The following is a 25,053-nucleotide window of genomic DNA, read 5'->3' as shown; positions in this document are numbered from 1 at the left end:
TAAACTTATATAGATATCACATGAAATATAGAACTCACCTTGCCCATAGGGCGTTCCTTGTGTTCCACCCATCCTCCAGGCTATGTTCTGCAGGCATATAGCGTCCACGTGTTTAGAGTCTGTTCCATGGAAGAGCTGCTTCTCATTCCCTTTCCCTGCATTTGCCTTTCTCATCACATCTCCTTGCCTTGGGAGAGGAACAACAGATTAATTTGTCAAGTATCGTCATTGGCAGGCTACCTCATAGCATTTGCACGTGTTTGCTGCTAGAATCTAAGTACCAGTTACCTTTAACATGTTACATCTGTTCGCTTATGTTATGACTGCTTTGATTAACGCAAACAATATGAACATATTTCTTGGGTAGATTACATTTCTTTTGGCATGAGGATTTGTGATTCTTACCACGAAAAGACCTCCCACAGGATCCGATTCTGCACCCTCTCAATAGTCTTCACACTGAAGCCAGTCATAGTTTGGTGGAAAAGATCCAGAATATTCTTGTGCTCAGCTGAGGAACTCTGCAGAGCAACCCTCTAGAGGGAATGCATTTGAAAAGAACATCCTTTTACCAATGTAATAGCTACCAATCTAATAATGCACTGCCTTCTGACCAGATGGAAGATCTTACGAGTTAAAAAGCGATTATGAACCTTGAATCCAGTTTCAGGTACTGAAGATTTATCCCAGTGATTTGGTAAAGCTTTGGATTTCAGCAGGCAGTCAGAGTCTTTTTTGCTGGCGATGATTAGAGAAAGTTAGACAGCATTCTAATAAAATACAAGCAGTATAATCTTATCTACCTGTCACCTCTCTCTCCTAATTTATATCCAATAGCAAATTGATCCCGAGGACCGAGGTTAGTGTAGTCTCCTCTACAAGGTCTCTTACCAAAGTGTGTTACTAGCATCATTAGTATGCCCGATTGCCTGGATGTTGCGGTAGGTGGACAACATGGATGCCACCAGTTCATTAGGTACTCCCCTCTGCTGCAGGGTGTTGAGTGGGTGGGGCTCGTAGAAGTCGTGAGACCTGTCACAGTCCACGTCTGCAGCACAGGTTCCTGTAATGTAGCGCTCACAGACGTGCAGTCTTCTGCAGCTCCCTTTGTCAGGACAGTAACCGTACTCTCCACTACCTTTGTTGTATGTGAAGCAAACCTGGAGACAAACACAGACCACTCCTGATGAGGGCTTGATAAGGACATTGGATAAGTGCAAACTCTGTTTAAGTGCATCAGTCCCAATTCAAGTACATCAGTTTTACAGATATCCCAATTCAAATAAATAGTTTTTAAAGGTATCTGCACGCTCAGTTTAGTACACATACTTGGATGATAGCCTCAAGTCTGTGAATTAATCAGTAGTCCTTTTGGACGTGGGGAAATAAACATTGAATATACAATGCCTATAAGACAGGTGTGTGCCTTTCCAAATCATGTCCAATCAATTGAATTTACCACAGGTGGACTCCAATCAAGTTGTAGAAACATCTCAAGGATGATCAATGGAAACAGGACGCACGTGAGCTTAATTTGGAGTCTCATAGCAAAGGGTCTGAATACGTATTTAAAAAAGGTATTTCTGCTTTTTCTTTTTAATACATTTGTAAAAATGTCTAAAAAACAGTCTTTTCTTCGTCATTATGGGGTATTGTGTGTAGATTATTGAAGATTTAAAAAAAATATATATATAATTATATATATATATATATATATATATATATATATATTTTAGAATAAGGCTGTGACGCAACAAAATGTGGAAAAAGTCAAGAGGTCTGAATCCTTCCCGAATGCCTATGACGCACATACTGGGGGTAAAAGGGCGTTGTCATTCTGCAGCAGTAATGTACACAGCTCCTTCCTGTCCAGTTCCTCCAGGTAATGCTCTCTCAGGACTCTGATGTTGTGCTCTGACGTCAGCTCATGGCAGAGACGGCATCCTTGTCTGGAATTCGCAAGAACGAGAGGCGATTTCTTATGAAGCTCTTTAAAACATATATTAGGTTTTCCTTAAATGTCAAATCTACAAACTTACCACGAACCTGTAGCAATTGACATGTATACTGTAGTGCATTACCTGTCACATTCTGTAAGACCACATGGAATTTAGAACATTTCAGAAATAATAGTAGAATGAGTAGAAGTAATATGATGGGTAAATGGCTTCCGGAGTAAAAACAAACAGTAAAGTAAAGAAAGTTTACCTCTGAGTGGATGGACATGTTCCATACAGGTAGAACTTACACAGGTGTAAATTGCTGCAGCCACTACATCCATTAGCTCTGCATAACCTCATCTTCGTCTTGGCAACTATCAGTTTGTTTCCCTTAGAGACAGCCCTGGTAAACATCTCCGGATTCCCTAAAACACTTTCCAGGTCATCTTCCATCGTGCTAATGTTGGCACGCAATTCTCCCAGCTCAAAGGACCCATTATGGGCACAGAGGACCTTGTAGATCAGAGCTGTTGTATCCATGTCAGTCACCGTAGGACGCCTGACTGTTGGCCCTCGCAAAACTGTACATATACTGTCAAATCTGAAGTAGAACGTTGCTCTCCGTTAACTACAAAACAGGTGACCAGCATGCGACAAAACCATTTCTGACTAAATGAAACTTACAGTATATGTAACACCTCCCCTATTATGAAGGTAGCCAAGTATAACAAACAGGCAATGGAACACACCCTTTTAAATACGGCACATTGAACTCTGCCCGAGTGGTATGTGGAACCTTCATTTACATCACAATAGGCCTGCTAGACACACAGTAGCAGCAGTAGTGATTCATTGATTCAGTTTAATCTCAAATAAAGAGGATTTTGTTCCCCAGAAAATTAAGTTTCTGACATGAGGGTGTTTCCAAATCTCTTAGAAAAGAGTAGGCTTGTCCAAAAAACATCGACAATCAATGTTTTTCTGAGTTTATTCAGTTTAAAACACAGACATCAAACTGGTTTCATTTACAAAATGTATGGACTGTGTCAGCAGACCTGTGTAAAGGAAACATGCTCACCAAATTCATATGTGCAAAATTACAAATGTCTGGTTTGTTGTTAACAGCTTTACTGTTATTTAGCCCTTACAGGTAAAGATACACATCTATACTACATGTTTGATACGCAAATAAAGTGATCATTCATCATTTTAAAACATTTTCTTTCTCATTTTCTTTTCTTTTTTAAATGTTTGCCATCAAAACATTCTACTTGCTGCTCCATCCTGACAAAGGCAAATTATTGCAGAAGGCATTTGTTAGTTTCTTTGGTGTTCCTCCTTTGAGCTGTTGGACCACTGTACAGTGACTCAGGAGGAGATCTAGTAGTGCTTGTTGTGGTAGATAGTGGACGATAGAAGGCACCCGTTGAGGGAGAGAACACCAGAGATAGGTTGCTTGCTGAGGGGGAGACTGTGCTTGGAGAATTGCTTGACGTGGAGGGGGAATTGTGTGAGAGAGTTTGTGTGTAAGTTGGGGAGTATGATGAGTGAGAAAGTGTGTGATAAGGTGTGCTCAATGAGGATGAAGGGGATAGTGAGTAAGAGGTACTGCTGGCAGGGAGTGTGTGAGTAGTGGTTGTTGAGCGGGTGTGAGCCAGAGATACGGGGCCAGTTAAAGGGGAAAGTGCAGGAGACAGGGTGCTGGCTGAGAGAGTGAGTGTAGGAGAAGGGTCGGGGGGTTGGAGAGCCAGTCTACGAGAGGCTGTGCTGGCTGGGGTCGTGAGTGTAGGAGAGGGGGTACTGGCTGGAGTAGTGAATGTATAAGAGGGGGTGCTGGCTGGGGTAGTGAATGTATAAGAGGTGATACTGGCTGGGGTAGTGAATGTATAAGAGGGGGTACTGGCTGGGGTAGTGAATGTATAAGAGGTGATACTGGCTGGGGTAGTGAATGTATAAGAGGTGATACTGGCTGGGGTAGTGAATGTATAAGAGGGGGTACTGGCTGGGGTAGTGAATGTATAAGAGGGGGTGCTGGCTGGGGTAGTGAATGTATAAGAGGGGGTGCTGGCTGGGGTAGTGAATGTATAAGAGGTGATACTGGCTGGGGTAGTGAATGTATAAGAGGGGGTGCTGGCTGGGGTAGTGAATGTATAAGAGGGGGTGCTGGCTGGGGTAGTGAATGTATAAGAGGTGATACTGGCTGGGGTAGTGAATGTATAAGAGGGGGTGCTGGCTGGGGTAGTGAATGTATAAGAGGTGATACTGGCTGGGGTAGTGAATGTATAAGAGGGGTACTGGCTGGGGTAGTGAGCGTATAAGAGGGGGTACTGGCTGGGGTAGTGAGCGTATAAGAGGGGGTACTGGCTGGGGTAGTGAGTGTATGAGAGGTTGTATTGGCTGGGGTAGTGAGCGTATAAAAGGGGGTACTGGCTGGGGTAGTGAATGTATAAGAGGGGTACTGGCTGGGGTAGTGAGTGTATGAGAGGTTGTATTGGCTGGGGTAGTGAGCGTATGAGAGGGGTACTGGCTGGGGTAGTGAATGTATAAGAGGGGGTACTGGCTGGGGTAGTGAGCGTATAAGAGGGGGTACTGGCTGGGGTAGTGAGTGTATGAGAGGTTGTATTGGCTGGGGTAGTGAGTGTGTGAAAGGGGGTACTGGCTGGGGTAGTGAAGGTATAAGAGGGGGTACAGGCTGGGGTAGTGAGTGTATGAGAGGTTGTATTGGCTGGGGTAGTGAGTGTATAAGAGGGGGTACTGGCTGGGGTAGTGAGCGTATAACATTTACATTTACATTTAAGTCATTTAGCAGACGCTCTTATCCAGAGCGACTTACAAATTGGTGCATTCACCTTATGACATCCAGTGGGACAGTCACTTAACAATAGTGCATCTAAAACTTAAGGGGGGTGAGAGGGATTACTTATCCTATCCTAGGTATTCCTTAAAGAGGTGGGGTTTCAGGTGTCTCCGGAAGGTGGTGATTGACTCCGCTGTCCTGGCGTCGTGAGGGAGTTTGTTCCACCATTGGGGGCCAGGGCAGCGAACAGTTTTGACTGGGCTGAGCGGGAGCTGTACTTCCTCAGTGGTAGGGAGGCGAGCAGGCCAGAGGTGGATGAACGCAGTGCCCTTGTTTGGGTGTAGGGCCTGATCAGAGCCTGGAGGTACTGAGGTGCCGTTCCCCTCACAGCTCCGTAGGCAAGCACCATGGTCTTGTAGCGGATGCGAGCTTCAACTGGAAGCCAGTGGAGAGAACGGAGGAGCGGGGTGACGTGAGAGAACTTGGGAAGGTTGAACACCAGACGGGCTGCGGCGTTCTGGATGAGTTGAAGGGGTTTAATGGCACAGGCAGGGAAGCCCAGCCAACAGCGAGTTGCAGTAATCCAGACGGGAGATGACAAGTGCCTGGATTAGGACCTGCGCCGCTTCCTGTGTGAGGCAGGGTCGTACTCTGCGGATGTTGTAGAGCATGAACCTACAGGAACGGGCCACCGCCTTGATGTTGGTTGAGAACGACAGGGTGTTGTCCAGGATCACGCCAAGGTTCTTGGCGCTCTGGGAGGAGGACACAATGGAGTTGTCAACCGTGATGGCGAGATCATGGAACGGGCAGTCCTTCCCCGGGAGGAAGAGCAGCTCCGTCTTGCCGAGGTTCAGCTTGAGGTGGTGATCCGTCATCCACACTGATATGTCGGCCAGACATGCAGAGATGCGATTCGCCACCTGGTCATCAGAAGGGGGAAAGGAGAAGATTAGTTGTGTGTCGTCTGCATAGCAATGATAAGAGAGACCATGTGAGGTTATGACAGAGCCAAGTGACTTGGTGTATAGCGAGAATAGGAGAGGGCCAAGAACAGAGCCCTGGGGGACACCAGTGGTGAGAGCGCGTGGTGAGGAGACAGATTCTCGCCACGCCACCTGGTAGGAGCGACCTGTCAGGTAGGACGCAATCCAAGCGTGGGCCGCGCCGGAGATGCCCAACTCGGAGAGGGTGGAGAGGAGGATCTGATGGTTCACAGTATCGAAGGCAGCCGATAGATCTAGAAGGATGAGAGCAGAGGAGAGAGAGTTAGCTTTAGCAGTGCGGAGCGCCTCCGTGATACAGAGGAGAGCAGTCTCAGTTGAATGACTAGTCTTGCAACCTGACTGATTTGGATCAAGAAGGTCATTCAGAGAGAGATAGCGGGAGAGCTGGCCAAGGACGGCACGTTCAAGAGTTTTGGAGAGAAAAGAAAGGGATACTGGTCTGTAATTGTTGACATCGGAGGGATCGAGTGTAGGTTTTTTCAGAAGGGGTGCAACTCTCGCTCTCTTGAAGACTGAAGGGACGTAGCCAGCGGTCAGGGATGAGTTGATGAGCGAGGTGAGGTAAGGGAGAAGGTCTCCGGAAATGGTCTGGAGAAGAGAGGAGGGGATAGGGTCGAGCGGGCAGGTTGTTGGGCGGCCGGCCGTCACAAGACGCGAGATTTCATCTGGAGAGAGAGGGGAGAAAGAGGTCAGAGCACAGGGTAGGGCAGTGTGAGCAGAACCAGCGGTGTCGTTTGACTTAGCAAACGAGGATCGGATGTCGTCGACCTTCTTTTCAAAATGGTTGACGAAGTCATCTGCAGAGAGGGAGGAGGGGGAGGAGGATTCAGGAGGGAGGAGAAGGTGGCAAAGAGCTTCCTAGGGTTAGAGGCAGATGCTTGGAATTTAGCGTGGTAGAAAGTGGCTTTAGCAGCAGAGACAGAGGAGGAAAATGTAGAGAGGAGGGAGTGAAAGGATGCCAGGTCCGCAGGGAGGAGAGTTTTCCTCCATTTCCGCTCGGCTGCCCGGAGCCCTGTTCTGTGAGCTCGCAATGAGTCATCGAGCCACGGAGCGGGAGGGGAGGACCGAGCCGGCCTGGAGGATAGGGGACATAGAGAGTCAAGGGATGCAGAGAGGGAGGAGAGGAGGGTTGAGGAGGCAGAATCAGGAGATAGGTGGGAGAAGGTTTGAGCGGAGGGAAGAGATGATAGGATGGAAGAGGAGAGAGTAGCGGGGAGAGAGAGCGAAGGTTGGGACGGCGCGATACCATCCGAGTAGGGGCAGTGTGGGAGGTATTGGATGAGAGCGAGAGGGAAAAGGATACAAGGCAGTGGTCGGAGACTTGGAGGGGAGTTGCAATGAGGTTAGTGGAAGAACAGCATCTAGTAAAGATGAGGTCGAGCGTATTGCCTGCCTTGTGAGTAGGGGGGAAGGTGAGAGGGTGAGGTCAAAAGAGGAGAGGAGTGGAAAGAAGGAGGCAGAGAGGAAAGAGTCAAAGGTAGACGTGGGGAGGTTAAAGTCGCCCAGAACTGTGAGAGGTGAGCCGTCCTCAGGAAAGGAGCTTATCAAGGCATCAAGCTCATTGATGAACTCTCCGAGGGAACCTGGAGGGCGATAAATGATAAGGATGTTAAGCTTGAAAGGGCTAGTAACTGTGACAGCATGGAATTCAAAGGAGGCGATAGACAGATGGGTAAGGGGAGAAAGAGAGAAAGACCACTTGGGAGAGATGAGGATCCCGGTGCCACCACCCCGCTGACCAGACGCTCTCGGGGTGTGCGAGAACACGTGGGCGGACGAAGAGAGAGCAGTAGGAGTAGCAGTGTTGTCTGTGGTGATCCATGTTTCCGTCAGTGCCAAGAAGTCGAGGGACTGGAGGGAGGCATAGGCTGAGATGAACTCTGCCTTGTTGACCGCAGATTGGCAGTTCCAGAGGCTACCGGAGACCTGGAACTCCACGTGGGTCGTGCGCGCTGGGACCACCAGAGTAGGGTGGCCGCGGCCACGCGGTGAGGAGCGTTTGTATGGTCTGTGCAGAGAGGAGAGAACAGGGATAAACAGACACATAGTTGACAGGCTACAGAAGAGGCTACGCTAATGCAAAGGAGATTGGAATGACAAGTGGACTACACGTCTCGAATGTTCAGAAAGTTAAGCTACGTAGCAAGAATCTTATTGACTAAAATGATTCAAATGATACTGTACTGCTGAAGTAGGCCAGCTGGCAGTGGGTGCGTTGTTGACACTACACTAATCAAGTCGTTCCGTTGAGTGTAATAGTTTCTGCAGTGTTGCTATTCGGGGGCTAGCTGGCTAGCTAGCAGTGTTGTTTACGTTACGTTGCGTTAAAAGAACGACAATAGCTGGCTAGCGAACCTAGAAAATCGCTCTAGACTACAATTATCTTTGATACAAAGACGGCTATGTAGCTAGCTAAGTAGCTAGCTACGATCAAACAAATCAAACCGTTGTACTGTAATGAAATGAAGTGAAAATGTGATACTACCTGTGAATGCGACCGGGTAGTTGAGTTCTATACAGAAGACGTTGGCTAGCGTTGGCTAGCTAGCAGAGTCACCTACGTTAAGGACGACAAATAGCTGGCTAGCTAACCTCGGTAAATTAAGATAATCACTCAAGACTACACACTCTAAACCTAAACAACACAATTATCTTGGATACGATGATACGAAGACAGCAAAGACAGCTATGTAGCTAGCTAACACTACACTAATCAAGTCGTTCAGTTGAGTGTAATAGTTTCTCCAGTGCAGCTAATCAGTGGACGTTAGCTAGCTGGCTAGTGAAGACTACGTTAGGACGGCGAAATACGATAATTACGCAATTATCTTTGATACAAAGACGGCTATGTAGCTAGCTGAGAAGAAATTGCTAAGATTAGACAAATCAAACCGTTGTGATATAATGAAATATAATGAAAAAGTTATACTACCCGCGGGAGCGAAGTGCAGATGCGACCACTCGCTCCAACCGGAACCGGTTAAGAGGGGGTACTGGCTGGGGTAGTGAGTGTATGAGAGGTTGTATTGGCTGGAGTAGTGAGCGTATAAAAGGGGGTACTGGCTGGGGTAGTGAATGTATAAGAGGGGGTACTGGCTGGGGTAGTGAGTGTATGAGAGGTTGTACTGGCTGGGGTAGTGAGTGTATGAGAGGTTGTATTGGCTGGGGTAGTGAGTGTGTGAAAGGGGGTACTGGCTGGGGTAGTGAATGTATAAGAGGGGGTACTGGCTGGGGTAGTGAGCGTATAAAAGGGGGTACTGGCTGGGGTAGTGAATGTATAAGAGGGGGTACTGGCTGGGGTAGTGAGCGTATAAAAGGGGTACTGGCTGGGGTAGTGAGTGTGTGAAAGGGGGTACTGGCTGGGGTAGTGAATGTATAAGAGGGGTACTGGCTGGGGTAGTGAATGTATAAGAGGGGTACTGGCTGGGGTAGTGAGCGTATAAAAGGGGTACTGGCTGGGGTAGTGAGCGTATAAGAGGGGGTACTGGCTGGGGTAGTGAGTGTATGAGAGGTTGTATTGGCTGGGGTAGTGAGTGTGTGAAAGGGGGTACTGGCTGGGGTAGTGGGCGTACGAGAGGGTGTACTGGCTGGGGTAGTGAGTGTGTGAGAGGGGGAACTGGCTGGGGTAGTGAGTGTACGAGAGGGTGTACTGGCTGGGTTAGTGAGCGTGTGAGAGGGGGTACTGGCTGGGTTAGTGAGCGTGTGAGAGGGGTACTGGCTGGGGTAGTGAGCGTGTGAGGGGGTACTGGCTGGGGTAGTGAGTGTGTGAGAGGGGTACTGGCTGGGTTAGTGAGCGTGTGAGAGGGGGTACTGGCTGGGTTAGTGAGCGTGTGAGAGGGGGTACTGGCTGGGTTAGTGAGCGTGTGAGAGGGGTACTGGCTGGGTTAGTGAGCGTGTGAGAGGGGGTACTGGCTGGGTTAGTGAGCGTGTGAGAGGGGGTACTGGCTGGGTTAGTGTGCGTGTGAGAGGGGGTACTGGCTGGGTTAGTGAGCGTACGAGAGGGGGTATTGGCTGGGGTAGTGAGAGTACGAGAGGGGGTGCTGGCTGGGTTAGTGAGTGTGTGAGAGGGGGTACTGGCTGGGTTAGTGAGCGTACGAAAGGGGGTACTGGCTGGGGTAGTGAGTGTGTGAGTGAGGTTTGCAAATGAGGGAGTGAAATCTGGGCCTAGGATGGTATCCACCAATTGAGAACTTAGGGCTGGCTTTAAGAGGACTGGAGATGTTGATGGGGTTTGGTCAGGTTTTGGGAGAAACCGCGAGGCGGGAAGAGAACAGGTTGGATTAGAGGAAGTTGTGGCTGCAGTTTTAGATGGACTCAAAGTGGATGGAACTCTCTTCAATGTGGTAGCAGCAGCTGTGGCTTGAATCCGGTTGGATTTTGGGGTTAAGGAAGTGGATTGAATAGAGACAGTCTTGAGTGGAGCTGGAGCCGAATAGTTCCAGTGCATGACGCCATCATCATATTTGATGAGGAACTCGGGGTACACCTGGTGCTTTTCAAACACCACATATATGGATGGGTTCAGGACATTGTCCACACAGCTGTCATAGAGAGTGGGGCTTCCCTCACCTTTTGGAGGGGGGCGACGGAGCCCCGAGTTCCCCTGTGTGTAGTCACCAACAAGCACCTGACAAGCAAACATGGACCTCACTCCTGAGTGGCTGGTGAAGCTGTGTGAGTACTTGGCATCCCTGGCAAAGTAACTCCCTAAAACAAACAGAGACGATCATCAATAAAACAAAATGACTGACTGAGATCATGACTGCTTCTAAAATCTGACTACATTTCTGACAGTTGGTTAACATGAGGTACCTTCGCCATACGTAGTTCCATTGGTTCCACACAGCCTCCAGTCGAAGTTATCTCTGCAAATGGCATCTACGTGTTTTGGGTCCGTTCCGTGGAAGAGATGTAGCTCCTTGCTGTTTCTACCCCCGTTGTTTTTCTTCATCAAATCTCTTTTCCTGAGAAAGAGGAAATGACCATTAGCTGCTGTTAAGAATAATATTTTTGGATGGTTATTCACTATTGGAATTTGGCCTCCAGGTACCATATGTAAAGCCAGAAGTCACCGTAAAGCAGCTCTCAGTAACTGGTATCTGGCCCCCTAAGACATAAAATGGTCTATGGTTGTCTTTAAGCGATTAAGACGTTTCAAATGTATAGTCTCTTCAACCACAAGCTCTCCGCCTTGATTTAATGCTTTGGCAGTGAAAAAAGATAGGCAAGAGTATTTAGGTCAGCCCTCCCCTGGGAGGGGAGGGGGTGAGATTTGTTGAAAACCTCTTACATGAACATGTATGTCTATGTCTCTCTTGTCTAATATACCTTTAAATATAGGAGATGATCACCTCATTTTGTGTCTAGCATTTCTACACACCCATTTCTACACACCCATTTCTACACACCCATTTCTACACACCCATTTCTACACACCCATTTCTACACACCCATTTCTACACACCCATTTCTACACACCCTGGTTTTAAATTCCTGCTTCCCCATTATCTTGTTCAAGCAAGGGTTTACATAGTGTTTTGGAAATAACATGCTGGGATTGTGTGTGAGAGTTTACATAGTGTTTTGGAAGTAACATGCTGGGATTGTGTGTGAGAGTTTACATAGTGTTTTGGAAGTAACATGCTGGGATTGTGTGTGAGAGTTTACATAGTGTTTTGGAAGTAACATGCTGGGATTGTGTGTGAGAGTTTACATAGTGTTTTGGAAGTAACATGCTGGGATTGTGTGTGAGAGTTTACATAGTGTTTTTGGAAGTAACATGCTGGGATTGTGTGTGAGAGTTTACATAGTGTTTTGGAAGTAACATGCTGGGATTGTGTGTGAGAGTTTACATAGTGTTTTGGAAGTAACATGCTGGGATTGTGTGTGAGAGTTTACATAGTGTTTTGGAAGTAACATGCTGGGATTGTGTGTGAGAGTTTACATAGTGTTTTGGAAGTAACATGCTGGGATTGTGTGTGAGAGTTTACATAGTGTTTTGGAAGTAACATGCTGGGTTTTGGATTGTGTGATTGTGTGAGTTTACATAGTGTTTTGGAAGTAACATGCTGGGATTGTGTGTGAGTGTTTACATAGTGTTTTGGAAGTAACATGCTGGGATTGTGTGTGAGAGTTTACATAGTGTTTTGGAAGTAACATGCTGGGATTGTGTGTGAGAGTTTACATAGTGTTTTGGAAGTAACATGCTGGGATTGTGTGTGAGAGTTTACATAGTGTTTTGGAAGTAACATGCTAGGATTGTGTGTGAGAGTTGATGTAAACATACCACTGGAAGACTTCCCAGAGGTCCCTGTTTTGGACCCTCTCGATGCTGGTGATTTGGAAGCCCCTCATGGTGTTGGTGAAAAGTCTCTGGACCTTCTGATAGTCCCTGTCAGAACACAGAAGAGTGACTGTCTGCAGGAGGGGGAAAACAAAATGGTTGTCACAGCTGAAACCAAATGAAAGGAAATGTTAGACTTCCCTGCAAGTCGAAGCAGTAGAATCCCATGTAAACAAGTGACCTTGTATCCAATGTCAGGTATGGCAGACTTGTCCCAAGATCCAGGAACAGCTCTGAAATGCTGAGAGGGGATGCGTGCTCCATTTCTCCTGAAATTACATATGAAAAATAATCTATTAGGTCAATATGGAAATGGTATAATGAAACAAATAATGGATTCATAACATATACTCATTCTCAGTCCATTCCCATTCATATATTACCTGCTTCTTGCAGCTTGTGCGTCCACAGTTGAAACAAAGACTGGACGTCGTCTGACCATCCTTGTAGTACCAAATCTTTCATTAAATTGAGTCATGTCTGTAATTACAATAATAACTATTTGAACCAGCATCCTTACAGTTACCGTTCGACATCTCTAACATCTAGGCGACCTGCTGCCGATTTTAGTACTGTAATTTGAGGGGTGTACACTACCGGTCAAAAGTTTTAGAACACCAATTCATTCAAGGGTTTTTCTTTTTACATTTTAGAATAATAGTGAAGACATCAAAACTATGAAATAACACATATGGAATCATGTAGTAACCACAAAAGTGTTAAACAAATCTAAATATATTTTATGTTTGAGATTCTATCCTTTGCCTTTGATGACAGCTTTGCACACACTTGGCATTCCCTCAACCAGCTTCATGAGGTATTACCTGGAATGCATTTCAATTAACATGTGAGCCTTCTTAAAAGTTAATTTGTGGAATTTCTTTCCTTCTTAATGCGTTTGAGCCAATCAGTTGTGTTGTGACGAGGTATGAGTATGAGGTATGAGTAGTATACAGATGATAGCCCTATTTGGTAAAAGACCAAGTCCATATTATGGCAAGAGCAGCTCAAATTAGCTAAGAGAAACAACAGTACATCATTACTTTAAGACATGAAGGTCAGTCAATCCAGAAAATGTCAAGAAGTTTATTCAAGTGCAGCCGCAAAAACCATCAAGCGTTATGATGAAACTGGCTCTCATGGGGACCGCCACAGAAATGGATGACCCAGAGTTACCTCTGTTGCAGAGCATAAGTTCTTTAGAGTTACCAGCCTCAGAAATTGCAGCCCAAATAAATGCTTCACAGAGATCAAGTAACAGACACATCTCAGCATCAACTGTTCAGAGGAGACTGTGTGAATCAGGCCTTCATGGTCGAATTGCCTCAAAGAAATCCCTACTAAAGGACACCAATAATAATAAGAGACTTGCTTGGGCCAAGAAACAAGAGCGATGGACATTAGACCAGTGGAAATCTGTTCTTTGGTCTGGAGTCCAAATTGGAGATGTTTGGTTCCAACCGCCGTGTCTTTGTGAGACACGGTGTGGGTGAACGGATGATTTCTGCATGTGTATTTCCCACTGTAAAGCATGGAGGAGGAGGTGTTATGGTGTGGGTGTGCTTTGCTGGTGACACTGTCTGTGATTTATTTAGAATTCAAGGCACAGTTAACCAACATGGCTAACACAGCATTCTGCAGCGATACGCCATCCCATCTAGTTTGGGCTTAGTGGGACTATCATTTGTTTTTCAACAGGACAGTGCCCCAAAACACACCTCCAGGATGTGTAAGGGCTATTTTATCAGGAAGGAGAGTGATGGAGTGCTGGATCAGATGACCTGGCCTCCACAATCCCCTGACCTCAACCAAATTGAGATGGTTTGGAATAAGTCGGACCTCAGAGTGAAGGAAAAGCAGCCAACAAGTGCTCAGCATATGTGGGAACTGCTTCAAGACTTTTGGATAAGCATTCCAGGTGAAGCTGGTTGAGCGAATGCCAAGAGTGTGCAAAGCTGTCATCAAGGCAAAGGGTGGCTATTTGAATCACAAAATAAAATATATTTTGATTTGTTTAAAATTCTTTTGGTTAGTACATGATTCCATATATGTTATTTCATAGTTTTAATGTCATCACTACTATTCTACAATGTAGAAAATAGTAAAAATAAAGAAAAACCTTGACTGAGTAGGTGTTCTAAAACGTTTGACCGGTAGTATATAAGAGTAGCCTTTTAGACTCTAACTGTAACTTGTGTTAAGCGCTTATAACTCAAATATATTACTATTATTACAGAAGGATGCACATGAGAGCTGTTTTGCAAGAGTGTTGATGTGTGTTACCTCTGAAACTCAGCTCATAAGACTGCTGGCCTGCAGTGAACTTCACCACAGCACTTTGATCCTCCTGGAACCTTTTCTCAAGGTCTTCACTGGTGATGGACGACAATCTGTGCATCTCTTTCTGTGATTTATAGGAAAAAACTCAAATTCAAGGAGAACAACAGTTTACCGTCTCTATTATTGTCCTCGTAACACATCAGCCTGTTTGAGTGCTTCACACCACTTACGATGGATGCGTACTGGATCCATTTGCAGTACTCGTCCTCCCAGAACCACACCCACTCTGTGGTGAGTACGTATGTGGGCTTGGTCACAGAGGAAACTGTGGAGAGACGACGAACATCCCATAATCCGCGGCTCATGGAGTCAAAACGCACACGCTCAGCTCGCTCACTGTGAAGGCATAACAAAGGTAAATGGTTCAAAACTGGTTAATGGTTCAAAGAAAACTTTTGCTAGTTAAAGGTAGACTCAGGGAAATGACGTTGCCACAAGCAGCACCGCAGATATTGAGATGAGCGAGATGCAGGACAGTCACACACAGTAATATATCTGCACATGTGCACGGGTTTGCTTCACGCTGTTACAATGTGGTAACCACGGGACCAAAACAGCGGGGAAGTTGAGGCTTGCGCTCCAACGCTCTTAGTTGTTGCGGAAATCGCTGAGTCTATCCTTAAGTATGACATAACAACATACTGTACCTGTGTATCTTAGAAGGGTCACAGAAGTCTCTCTCGATTGCTTCGTTTTCTGGCAGAGCTGACCAAGTCTGTCCACCATTCACTTCCCACTTGTAGGGCATTTTGAAGTGGACTCTCGAGCATTTCATGCAACTCAGTATTCTTTGTCCTCCAAACACGACGAGTTGAGTTTTTACCAAAAAGTTATATTTTTGGTTTCATCTGACCATATGACATTCTCGCAATCTTCTTCTGGATCATCCAAATGCTCTCCAGCAAACTTCAGACGGGCCTGGACATGTACTGGCTTAAGCAGGGAGACACGTCTGGCACTGCAGGATTTGAGTCCCTGGCGGCGTAGTGTGTTACTGATGGTAGGCTTTGTAACTTTGGTCCCAGCTCTCTGCAGGTCATTCCTTCCTTTTTTTTTTTTTAAAACATTCTTCCTATTTTTTTTTTTTAAGCTCGGTCCCCCGTGTAGTTCTGGGATTTTTGCTCACCGTTCTTGTGATCATTTTGACCCCACGGGGTGAAATCTTGTGTGGAGCCCCAGATCGAGGGAGATTATCAGTGTTCTTGTATGTCTTCCATTTCCTAATAATTGCTCCCAGTTGATTTCTTCAAACCAAGCTGCTTACCTATTGCAGATTCAGTCTTCCCAGCCTGGTGCAGGTCTACAATTTTGTTTCTGGTGTCCTTTGACAGCTCTTTGGTCTTGGCCATAGTGGAGTTTGGAGTGTGACTGTTTGAGGTTGTGGACAGGTGTCTTTTATACTGATAACAAGTTCAAACAGGTGCCATTAATACAGGTAACGAGTGGTTTTCTCATTGTCTGTCATAGTTGAAGTGTACCTATGATGAAAATTACAGGCCTCTCATGTTTTTAAGTGGGAGACCTTGCACAATTGGTGGCTGACTAAATACTTTTTGCCCCACTGTATAGTGACTGTTCTGAAACATTATTCCTCACTGAACACAACCCTGATGTTTGTTCCTGCAGCCGTCTACCTGTGTTTCTCTGAGGACAGCTCTGGGGCCTGTTGATAGAAGCAGCACCGCTGGCACCTTCACTTTTCATGGCCTGAATGTTTCGGTAGGTGGACAACATGGACACCATTAGATCGTTTGGCACCCCCCTCTGCTGCAGGGTCCTCAGTGGGTGGGGCTCAAAGAAGTCATGACACCTGTTGCAGTCGGCTCCCGAGGAACAGGTTCCTCTGATGTACCTGTCACACACGTGAAGTCTCCTGCATCCCTCCTGATCCGGGCAGTTGCCATATGGCATAGTGCCTTTGTTATAAGAGTTGCACACCTGAAGGAGTGAGTGACAAGGCTTTTAAAATACTTGTTTATGCAAGAAAGCATGAGATGAACACACAGAGCTATTGGGTAAATCCATTTAAATTCAATCACTTTTTGACAGAACCCCTATTAATTTGACAGAACATTCCATACATATTTACCCATTGTAGAAGTGCTACAGTTTTAAGACCTTAATGCCAAAACATTCAAGAGATTAAAAAGAAAAAAATATGTTATAAGTGAGATTAAAACAGCCTAATTCATACTCTTGGAACAGGTGCTTCCACAATAATGTGGTTTGTACCGCATACAAGGTAAAGCATTGAATTCTTCACCCACCACAGTAAGACATTATACCATTACGCTACCCTTTCATGCTTTAAAAAAAAATCTCATTAAAGCAAGCTCTGCTTTTATACTTAAAGACCATCAGGCTTGATTGAACTGTTTTGTCTTGCAGCAATGTGGTGCATCCCTGTATTTTCTTAAACCTTTATTTTAGCAATACATGTAATTTAAAAAAATAACATCCTTTTTTGGTCAGTATGTGCCCAACAGGTGGTCTGCATTCTTCATTTCTGTAACTGTTGGCTTAATACGTAATATTGACTCAGAACCACTTGTGTTTCAAACAGGGTCCTGTTTTATCAATTGCTGTGCTGATCAATGGACAGTTCATTACCGATGTCAAAATAAGATGTAGCTTAAAGTTGTTTGTACTTGTATTTATTTTTGCAGTAAAGATGGTTATGCAACGATAATACACTGTACAGTCCATTATCCCCCTGAAGAGGATGAATTCGGCTGTTTCAGAAGGTTTGAATCCTAAGCAACCTGCCTACACAGTTTGAAGTACAATACCAACATAGCTACTGTAGTAGGTCAAAGCTGTGTGCTGGAAAACCTTGGTAGAGCATGGGTGGAATAGGCATTGTGGTGCTCATGTGAATTTCATTTCTTTTTCGGCTACAGACCAATGCCTATTCTCACTTATTCTCACTTAAAACGTATTACACGCGATTACACAATGTGGCTAGATGACTACAGGAGAGCAAAAAATGGATGACCTGTTCTTAATGGAAGGGTTCTGAATGATTCTCTCTCACCAAGGCGAGGTGTGACTGTGAATGTATCATAGTCATCCACATCGGTGGAAGCGACGTGGGACACACAAAGGAGACAGCCCTGTTGAGTCAGATGTGAGCTGATTTGGAGGTAGTCATCTGGATATCTGACAACGGTGACCTACTCTGACATCCCACAGTGGAGGAGTTGGATGTTTCAGTGGGATGGGGAACATCAACAAGCGCATAGAGATGGCATAGCGCTCTGTCAACCAGCTGGTGTTTGCATTTCTCTGTGACAGGCGCATGCCCGCAATCTGCCACTCTGCCATAAAGTACTGTATCCCTGGGCAGTACCTTAGGGATGGCGTGCATCTCACTGATCAGGGCAACGACCTCTTCTTTGAGAGTCTGAGAGTTGGGGTCGTATCCACAGAGCATCTCAGGGTAGACAATTGTCCATAAATGCTGAGCATAGAGACAATAAAAAAGCTATGCAAGAAGCATCTTTAGTCGCAAGGATCACACCTAGACGACAGATGTTTAGGACACGTCATGAACTGTCCCAACCAGATAAGTTACCAGCAGGTGTCTTGATATAGAAAAAGGCAGTGAGTCAGTGGATCCGGCACCATAGACAGGCAATTGATTTGGAGTTGAAAGAATGTTTTGACATTTCTATATGATCAAACCCATAAATAATCTAGACCTACATGCAACAGTACCTCTTGCGCTTTTGACAATGATTTTACATGAAGCCTAATTCACATGATATATGCCTACCACTAGGCTAATAAATAATCACATTTTTCTTTTGATTATTTCATTAACCTACATGTTATTTCAAGCAGAATGTCACATTGTTGATAAAGTTACCTAAAAATTGGTCATACCTATAATTGGGCAATTGAAAGCATTTAATTGTGTTCGGTAAAAATGATAGACCTTTCAAACGTTTATGCAACATTATTGGTAAGTAATGACTGTGCCAAAGCGATTTAGAGTTGCTTAAAGGGAGTGTAGAGTATGTGGCTATAACGGTAATACTATACAAATGCAGTTTTTAAACCATTATACTGTATGAATCAGTGCAAAATGCCTTTCACATTGGTAATAAAAATAAAAATAAATAATGCATGCCAACATATTAGGCAGGAATTAGAGTGAAAATGTCAGGCGAAAATTGTATCAAACATTTTACCATTGCAACATTTGCTGTACAGTCATATTGGCCGTGGTTGTCTGAAGTGTGCTATAAATTTCACCGCTGGCGATGCCTCATCGCCATTGGTTTTTCCCATAGCCGCGGGAAGTAGGGGTGCTGCGCATCCCCTGAAGTATCATAATAAATAAAAAAATCATAATAATAAAAAATCAAGACATTTTGAATTTAAAAAAATAAAAATCCCAATTTGGGCCTTTACTAGTCCTGACCGATATAGCCATCTGTAGCGATTTGAATCAATTGCAATCTGTGCCAGGTGTGCATGATTTGAAAGCTTGTTCTATTGCCAACAAGACTAGCTAAGTTATAAAATATGATATTACAGTGTCAGGCTTTCACAATGCAGTTCAGGAAACCGATTGTAATTTTGGTGCACATAGAAAAGGATTCATGAATACATTCACGTGCCTGTGCAGCAGCAAAATAATCACAGTGGACAAACAGGCTTATTCTGTTCAGGGTAGGATGCCATGTCATCTTGTAACTGTACAAACAGTGATCATAAACGTTGACACTGTATATGATATGAGTTTTATAAGAAAATGTGAAGTGCACATTTGGACAGGTGTTTGGCTTGCTTGTATGACATCAAAGCAGCATTTATTATAATCCTCAACGTCTCATATTTCAAGATATTGTACATTGAGTCCTCTTAACAGCATTTCTCTCACTCAGTCAACAGAACATTTACAAAAGTTGCCCAATTAGCGGGAAGGATGGGTGCAACTTCGTGTCGCGCGCAGGGCTCAAGTTGAGAACGTCTGTCAGTCAAAACCCATACTGCGCTGTGAAGCACAGAGCCCGAGGTCTGACGACATGTACAGCCACTGCGTTCCAATTTATGCTTGCCCAAATCTGCCATTTTCAACCTGTATACAGGTACGAGTGTAAAGGGTTAACATGTTTTACAACAATTGTATATATAAAAAAAACATATTTGCATATGTAGTAGCTTAGACGCTATTTTAGATCATATAAAGTTGCCCGCTATCTGTTGAGACACAACATGCTTTAGAATACAGAGTGGGTGTCATGATTTGGCTGATAAATGTACTAAAATGGGAATACAATTGAAATGTCTACTTTCTTACCAGAAAGATTATTGGAGGTGTACATATCAGATAACGTTGACTTGAAATGGAAAATCTGTGGTTTTAAATTATACTGTCAATCCTCCACAGGATCCTATTGAAATCATAAGAAATAGGCAATAGAATAGACAACATGACCGTGGTCATCTTTTGTCACGCCCTGACCATAGAGAGCCCTCGGTTCTCTATGGTGTTTAGGTCAGAGCGTGACTGGGGGGGTTATTTAGTTTTTAGATTTCTAGATTAGTGATTTGTGTGGTTCCAATTAGAGGCAGCTGGTAATCGTTGCCTCTAATTGGGGATGATATTTAGGTAGGATTTTTCCCCACCTGCATTTGTGGGATATTGTTTGTGTTAGGGCACTTCAACTTCACGTTCTTTGTAAGTTTTGTTTCTAGTTTCACTTTGTATTAAAAAGATGTGGAACTCAATGCACGCTGTGCCTTGGTCGCTCATTTTGAAGAATGTGACATCTTTGTGGTGGAAATTAGAAGTTAAAATTTCAATTTACATTTCAATGGTGTATTTGCTAAATTGTTCTGTAGTAGCAATGTGAAGTAGCAATGTGCAATGGGTTGAATTCTAACTTGCAGTCCCTGTGCTTATATCCGCGGTGAGGGCAGGTATAAGGTCATTAAATATTGTGTGGCTGAGTGGCTGGTGGATTGAATAAAGAGAAAACAATACCATTAAAAATCCATACAGTGCATTCAAAATATTCAGACCGCTTGACTTTTTCCACATTTTGTTACAGTACAGCCTTGTTCTCCCTGTCTATGGACAATTCCTTCGACCTCATGGCTTGGTTTTTGTTCTGACATGCACTCTCAACTATGGGACCTTATATAGTCAGGTGTGTGCCTTTCCAAATAATGTCCAATCAATTGAATTTACCACAGGTGGACTCCAAGGAAGTTGTAGAAACATCTCAGGGATGATCAATGGAAACAGGATGCACCTGAGCTCAATTTCGAGTCTCAAAGCAAAGGGTCTGAACACTTATGTAAATGAGGTATCTGTTTTTTTGTTTTTTTTAATAGATTTGCAAAAAACAAAAAAATACTGTTTTTGCTTTGTCATTATGGGGTATTGTGTGTGGATTGATGAGGGGGGGGACTATTTGATACATTTAAAACTTCTTCAGGATCGGTGTCCCATCCGAGGGACGGTTGAGCTAATGCGATTAGCATGAGGTTGTAAGAAACAAACAAAAAAACCCAGGACAAAGACATATCTGATATGGGCAGAAAGCTTCAATTCTTGTTAATCTAACTGCACTGTCCAATTTACAGTAGCCATTAGAGTGAAAGAATAGCATGCAATTGTTTGAGGAGAGTGCACAATTCTGAACTTGAAGGCACATTTGGGCAGTCTTGATACAACATTTTGAATAGTTTGCACTTTGCATTTTGAACTTTGCACATACAGTGCTGCCATTTAGTGGCCAAAGTCTAAATTGCGCCTAGGCTAGAATAATACATTATGCCCTTTCTCTTGCATTTCAAAGATGATGGTAAAAAAAAATACAAAACAACCTTTTTCTTTTGTATTATCTTTTACCAGATCTAATGTGTTACATTCACATACATTCCTTTCACATTTCCACAAACTTCAAAGTGTTTCCATTCAAATGGTATGAACAATATGCATATCCTTGCTTCAGGGCCTGAGCTACAGGCAGTTAGATTTGGGTATGACATTTTAGTCAAAAATTGGGGAAAAAAAGTGTCGGATCCTTAGAATAAGGCTGTAATGTAACAAAATGTGGAAAGAGGGAATGGGTCTGAATACTTTCTGAATGTACTGTAAATGTATAATTCCTGTGCAATTTATATCTATAAGCTACATTGAGGTTTTTCTTGAATGACAAGCGACACGCCTGGAGGAAACCTGGCACTATCCCTATGGTGAAGCACGGTGGTGGCAGCACCATGCTGTGGGGATGTTTTTCAGCGGCAGGGACTGGGAGACTAGTCGGGATCAAGGAAAATATGAATGGAGCAAAGTACAGAGAGATCCTTGATGATAGCCTGCTCATGACCTCAGACTGGAGCAAAGGTTCACCTTCCAACAGGAAAACAACTAAGCACACAGCCAAGACAACGCTGGAGTGGCTTCAGGATAAGTCTCTGAATGTCCTTGAGTGGCTCAGCAAGAGCCCGGACTTGAACCCAATCGAACATCTCTGGAGAGACCTGAAAATAGCTGTGCAGCGACGCTCCCCGTCCAACCTGACAGAGCTTGAGAGGATCTGCAGAGAAGAATGGAAGAAACACCCCAAATACAGGTGGGCCAAGCTTGTAGCGTCATACCCAAGAAGACTCAAGGCTGTAATCACTGCCAAAGGTGCTTCAACAAAGTATTGAGTAAAGGATCTGAACACTTATGTAAATGTGATATTTCTGTTTTTTAAAATATTTTTTGATTTGCAACATTTTGTAAAAACCTGTTTTTGCTTTGTCATAATGGGGTATTTAAAAAATCTATTTTGGAATAAGGGCTGTAACGTAGAAAAATGTGGAAAATGTAAATATGTTTTGATTCAAATCATAGGCCTATTATATTGAATGTAGGCTACCTGTTCTGCGTGTGTTCACGTGTGTAAAATTGTCTTGGGTGACAGGGTAGGCTACCGGCAGTGCTGTGGGCCTACTGGAGTGTAAAAGCAAGTAAACGCCATTTACCCACCTTTTTCAGAAAAATGCATTGAAAGTATAGGGAGCGTTACTTTTTTTCACCGTGACCGGCAATCAGAGTTCACCCACCTATTTTTTTTTTTTACCACTAAACCACTGGCTACCGGTAGGCATATTTGAAGTTCATGGTAATTCACATTGTAGCCTAGTCTAGTAAAGTTGACCGTGTGTGTTAGGGTGACCATCCCAGTTTTCCCAGGACAGTTTCAGCCCCATTTCAGGTGTTAACCCCCATTTCAGGCTACAAAAAAGGTACATTTGTCAGTTAATGTAGGCTAATGAATGGTAATCCCTGAATGTCATTAGGTGCACTTTTTGGTGTTTTGTAACAGATGTCTATTTCCATTCATCAAATGGCACAAATGTACATGAAGTTTGGATGCCGGAATTATTTTGGAGTGGACGAACATGCACAGGTAGCCTACTGTTCAAGTCCAGAAGATCACTTTCTGACCACTTCTTCCATGGGCAAACATATGGAACGTTTTATTTACATAAAATGGGATTCTGTCAAAGAGTAATTGAATTCAAATGGATTTTAATATGTGCACACAGCACCTCTTCATCAGTCACACACACACACACACACACACACACACACACACACACACACACACACACACACACACACACACACACACACACACACACACACACACACACACACACACACACACACACACACACACACACACACACACACACACACACACATGGCAGGTTATATCCTTTTGGGGCCTCTAAGAGAGATTTGGTTGCCTCCTCACACATTTTGCCATGATTTATGCCTTGTTAATGATATCTGAGTGAGAGTAACTAACAAAATCAATGGGGGCCCTCCGGAGGTCAATGGCCCTGGGCATGTGTACTGCATGCCAAGTTGGTTTTAAGCAATGACTACTACAAGTTTAGATAGCTGGATAAACTAACGTACCAATCTCAAAATGGTTAGCTGACATGACTAATTGAGTGACTGTCAATGACTGACCTAATAAGATAAAAATTGCTGATACACAAACACATTTTGAAATTGCACCTTGTGTATTACACTATTCTAACTCTCAACAATAAATTGAGACCCGATAGATTCCCCCACCCCCTTGCTTATGTCGCTTATGCCTGGAGCAGGCCCCACACACACACACACACACACACACACACACACACACACACACACACACACACACACACACACACACACACACACACACACACACACACACACACACACACACACACACACACACACACACACACACACACACACACACACACACACTCCACTGATCCACATCAGCACTTAGAGGTAAACGGTTGGCTCTTACCGGTGGAAGGAGGGAGTTGTCATTCTGTAATAATAGCTGCCGGAGTTCTTGTCTACTCAGCGTCTCAAGTTTATTCTCTCTCAAAACTATGGAGTTGTGTTCGGAGTGAAGGTCATGGCCAAAGCGGCATGTCCGTCTGGGAATCAAAGTGTTAATAAACAGGTCAATAAACATGCAAGGCACAATTCAGTTTGCTGAATTAATTCAACATCTAAACCCCATTGAATCTTTCAACACTGTTGCAGTTTCAAGTTTTGGCCTGAAATACCTCAAATGTAATAATAGTAATAACCAGTTGCAATGATACATTTAATGTGTAGGCACGCAGTCTAACATTGGGCGAGTTCGTTTTGCATGGCCTGGTGCCCCGGATGAGTTTAACCAGAGTTTAACTGGCCTACTTTAGGACTTTTCTGGTTTTATCGTTGCGTTTAGACAGGCAGCCCAATTCTGATCTTTTTTCAATAATTGGTCCTCTGTCCAATCACATCAGCTCTAAAAAAGATAAGATTGTGGAAACAAGTTCAGAATTGGATTGCCTGTTTAAACGCAGTTTATTTAGCCCATATCGTATAAAACATATTTTATGCTTACCTTCCGATACTATTCTTGCAGTCCCCAAATAGATACAATTTACATAGATGTAAATCATTGCAGCCATCACATTGCTGAGCCTTGCAGCGTCTAACTTTCGTTTTCGCAAAAATGCGTTCATTTCCATTACACACTGCTATAGAACATAAATCGTTTTCAACAAGTTTATCAAGAGCGCAGATCATATCTGCCCCACACCCAATATCTGCCAGATCTGCATAGTTCAATGTTCCCTGATGATTGCAAATGACTTTTAATAACAATTGTTGAGCCATCTCACAATGACTTACGCGACTGTTTTTCCTGGTTTAGGACAGCGAACCACAGGATACCACTACATCAAAGACAGTACAGTATGAAGATAGGCTAAAATTGCCCCTCCAATAGAAATCCCCGATCACACTGGGCGATGTCATGACGACTTTGTCTAGCAAAGCGCATGCTTAGAAGTACGTCGTTGCGTCTCACGACAAAACTGCGCATGTGCGGGCTGTCAAATCAAAGGCATTCCTTCCAAATAAAGTAGTTTTGACGAAAATGAAAATGTGTCAGTTTGTCGATTTCAGAAGGTCGGAGTAAAAACATGTTAAAATACTTAAGACATTGTATGGCATCTAGGTTGTGTCTTTAGATTTCGAGGAAATGAACAACTCAGGAATTTAGTCCAACCTTTCTCTCATTAAATTCTCAAATCCCAAACCCG

General features: G+C 44.1%; 4 protein-coding genes across 6 annotated transcripts in view; all 4 read right to left on the bottom strand.

The window, feature by feature from the left end:
* The window catches only part of LOC123994467 (protein mono-ADP-ribosyltransferase PARP12-like), a 2,404-nt gene extending 875 nt beyond the window's left edge, over window positions 1-1,529 (bottom strand). Inside the window, exons 1-5 of one of the 2 annotated variants that reach the window (XM_046297096.1) lie at window positions 1,330-1,529; window positions 892-1,193; window positions 654-738; window positions 406-536; window positions 39-187 (exon numbers count right to left, since the gene is read on the bottom strand). In XM_046297096.1, coding sequence (XP_046153052.1) covers window positions 39-187; window positions 406-536; window positions 654-738; window positions 892-956 — 430 coding nt within the window. In that variant the 5' untranslated portion in view covers window positions 957-1,193; window positions 1,330-1,529. Of the gene's footprint in view, window positions 1-38; window positions 188-405; window positions 537-653; window positions 739-891 lie in introns of both variants that reach the window. The other variant, XM_046297095.1, reaches the window with a different exon arrangement.
* Window positions 1,024-15,299, bottom strand: LOC123994468 (protein mono-ADP-ribosyltransferase PARP12-like). The gene is made up of 10 exons (XM_046297097.1): window positions 15,075-15,299; window positions 14,598-14,763; window positions 14,371-14,491; window positions 12,471-12,567; window positions 12,269-12,356; window positions 12,031-12,161; window positions 10,557-10,708; window positions 10,314-10,451; window positions 1,814-1,949; window positions 1,024-1,160 (listed from the first exon to the last, which is right to left on the bottom strand). The coding sequence occupies exons 1-9, from the start codon at window positions 15,200-15,202 to the stop codon at window positions 1,921-1,923; spliced, it is 1,050 nt and encodes a 349-aa protein (XP_046153053.1). The 5' UTR covers window positions 15,203-15,299; the 3' UTR covers window positions 1,024-1,160; window positions 1,814-1,920.
* LOC123994469 (leucine-rich repeat extensin-like protein 3) lies at window positions 2,913-4,809 on the bottom strand. 2 transcript variants are annotated; one of them, XM_046297099.1, is made up of 3 exons: window positions 4,695-4,809; window positions 4,265-4,661; window positions 2,913-4,232 (listed from the first exon to the last, which is right to left on the bottom strand). In XM_046297099.1, exons 1-3 carry the CDS (start codon window positions 4,719-4,721, stop codon window positions 3,613-3,615), a joined length of 1,044 nt encoding a protein of 347 aa, XP_046153055.1. In that variant the 5' UTR covers window positions 4,722-4,809; the 3' UTR covers window positions 2,913-3,612. The 2 variants fall into 2 exon arrangements, with proteins under 2 accessions (XP_046153055.1, XP_046153054.1); XM_046297098.1 differs by having other exon boundaries at window positions 4,265-4,678; window positions 4,712-4,769.
* On the bottom strand, window positions 15,208-25,053 carry LOC123995889 (protein mono-ADP-ribosyltransferase PARP12-like). Its single transcript, XM_046299561.1, has 4 exons — window positions 24,351-25,053; window positions 23,757-23,892; window positions 16,024-16,365; window positions 15,208-15,222 (listed from the first exon to the last, which is right to left on the bottom strand). The coding sequence occupies exons 1-4, from the start codon at window positions 24,623-24,625 to the stop codon at window positions 15,208-15,210; spliced, it is 768 nt and encodes a 255-aa protein (XP_046155517.1). The 5' UTR covers window positions 24,626-25,053.

Source organism: Oncorhynchus gorbuscha, linkage group LG14, assembly GCF_021184085.1.
Source record: "Oncorhynchus gorbuscha isolate QuinsamMale2020 ecotype Even-year linkage group LG14, OgorEven_v1.0, whole genome shotgun sequence".
NCBI classification, from domain to species: domain Eukaryota; kingdom Metazoa; phylum Chordata; class Actinopteri; order Salmoniformes; family Salmonidae; genus Oncorhynchus; species Oncorhynchus gorbuscha.
Note: the sequence above shows the minus strand (reverse complement) of the source record. Positions and strands in the feature narration are given on the sequence as shown.

Coding starts and splice junctions, on each gene's coding strand:
- LOC123994469 (XM_046297099.1), bottom strand. CDS start 4,721: ATGTTATACGCTCACTACCCCAGCCAG. Junction 4,662..4,694: donor ACGCTCACTACCCCAGCCAG/TACCCCCTCTTA, acceptor TACCCCAGCCAA/TACAACCTCTCATACACTCA. Junction 4,233..4,264: donor CTCACTACCCCAGCCAGTAC/CCCCTCTTATAC, acceptor CCCCAGCCAGTA/CCCCTCTTATACATTCACTA.
- LOC123994468 (XM_046297097.1), bottom strand. CDS start 15,202: ATGAAATGCTCGAGAGTCCACTTCAAAATGCCCTACAAGTGGGAAGTG. Junction 14,492..14,597: donor GGATCCAGTACGCATCCATC/GTAAGTGGTGTG, acceptor TATAAATCACAG/AAAGAGATGCACAGATTGTC. Junction 12,357..12,470: donor GCACAAGCTGCAAGAAGCAG/GTAATATATGAA, acceptor ATGTAATTTCAG/GAGAAATGGAGCACGCATCC.
- LOC123995889 (XM_046299561.1), bottom strand. CDS start 24,625: ATGGCTCAACAATTGTTATTAAAAGTCATTTGCAATCATCAGGGAACA. Junction 23,893..24,350: donor TGCAAGAATAGTATCGGAAG/GTAAGCATAAAA, acceptor TTTGATTCCCAG/ACGGACATGCCGCTTTGGCC. Junction 16,366..23,756: donor ACAACTCCCTCCTTCCACCG/GTAAGAGCCAAC, acceptor TCACTCCTTCAG/GTGTGCAACTCTTATAACAA.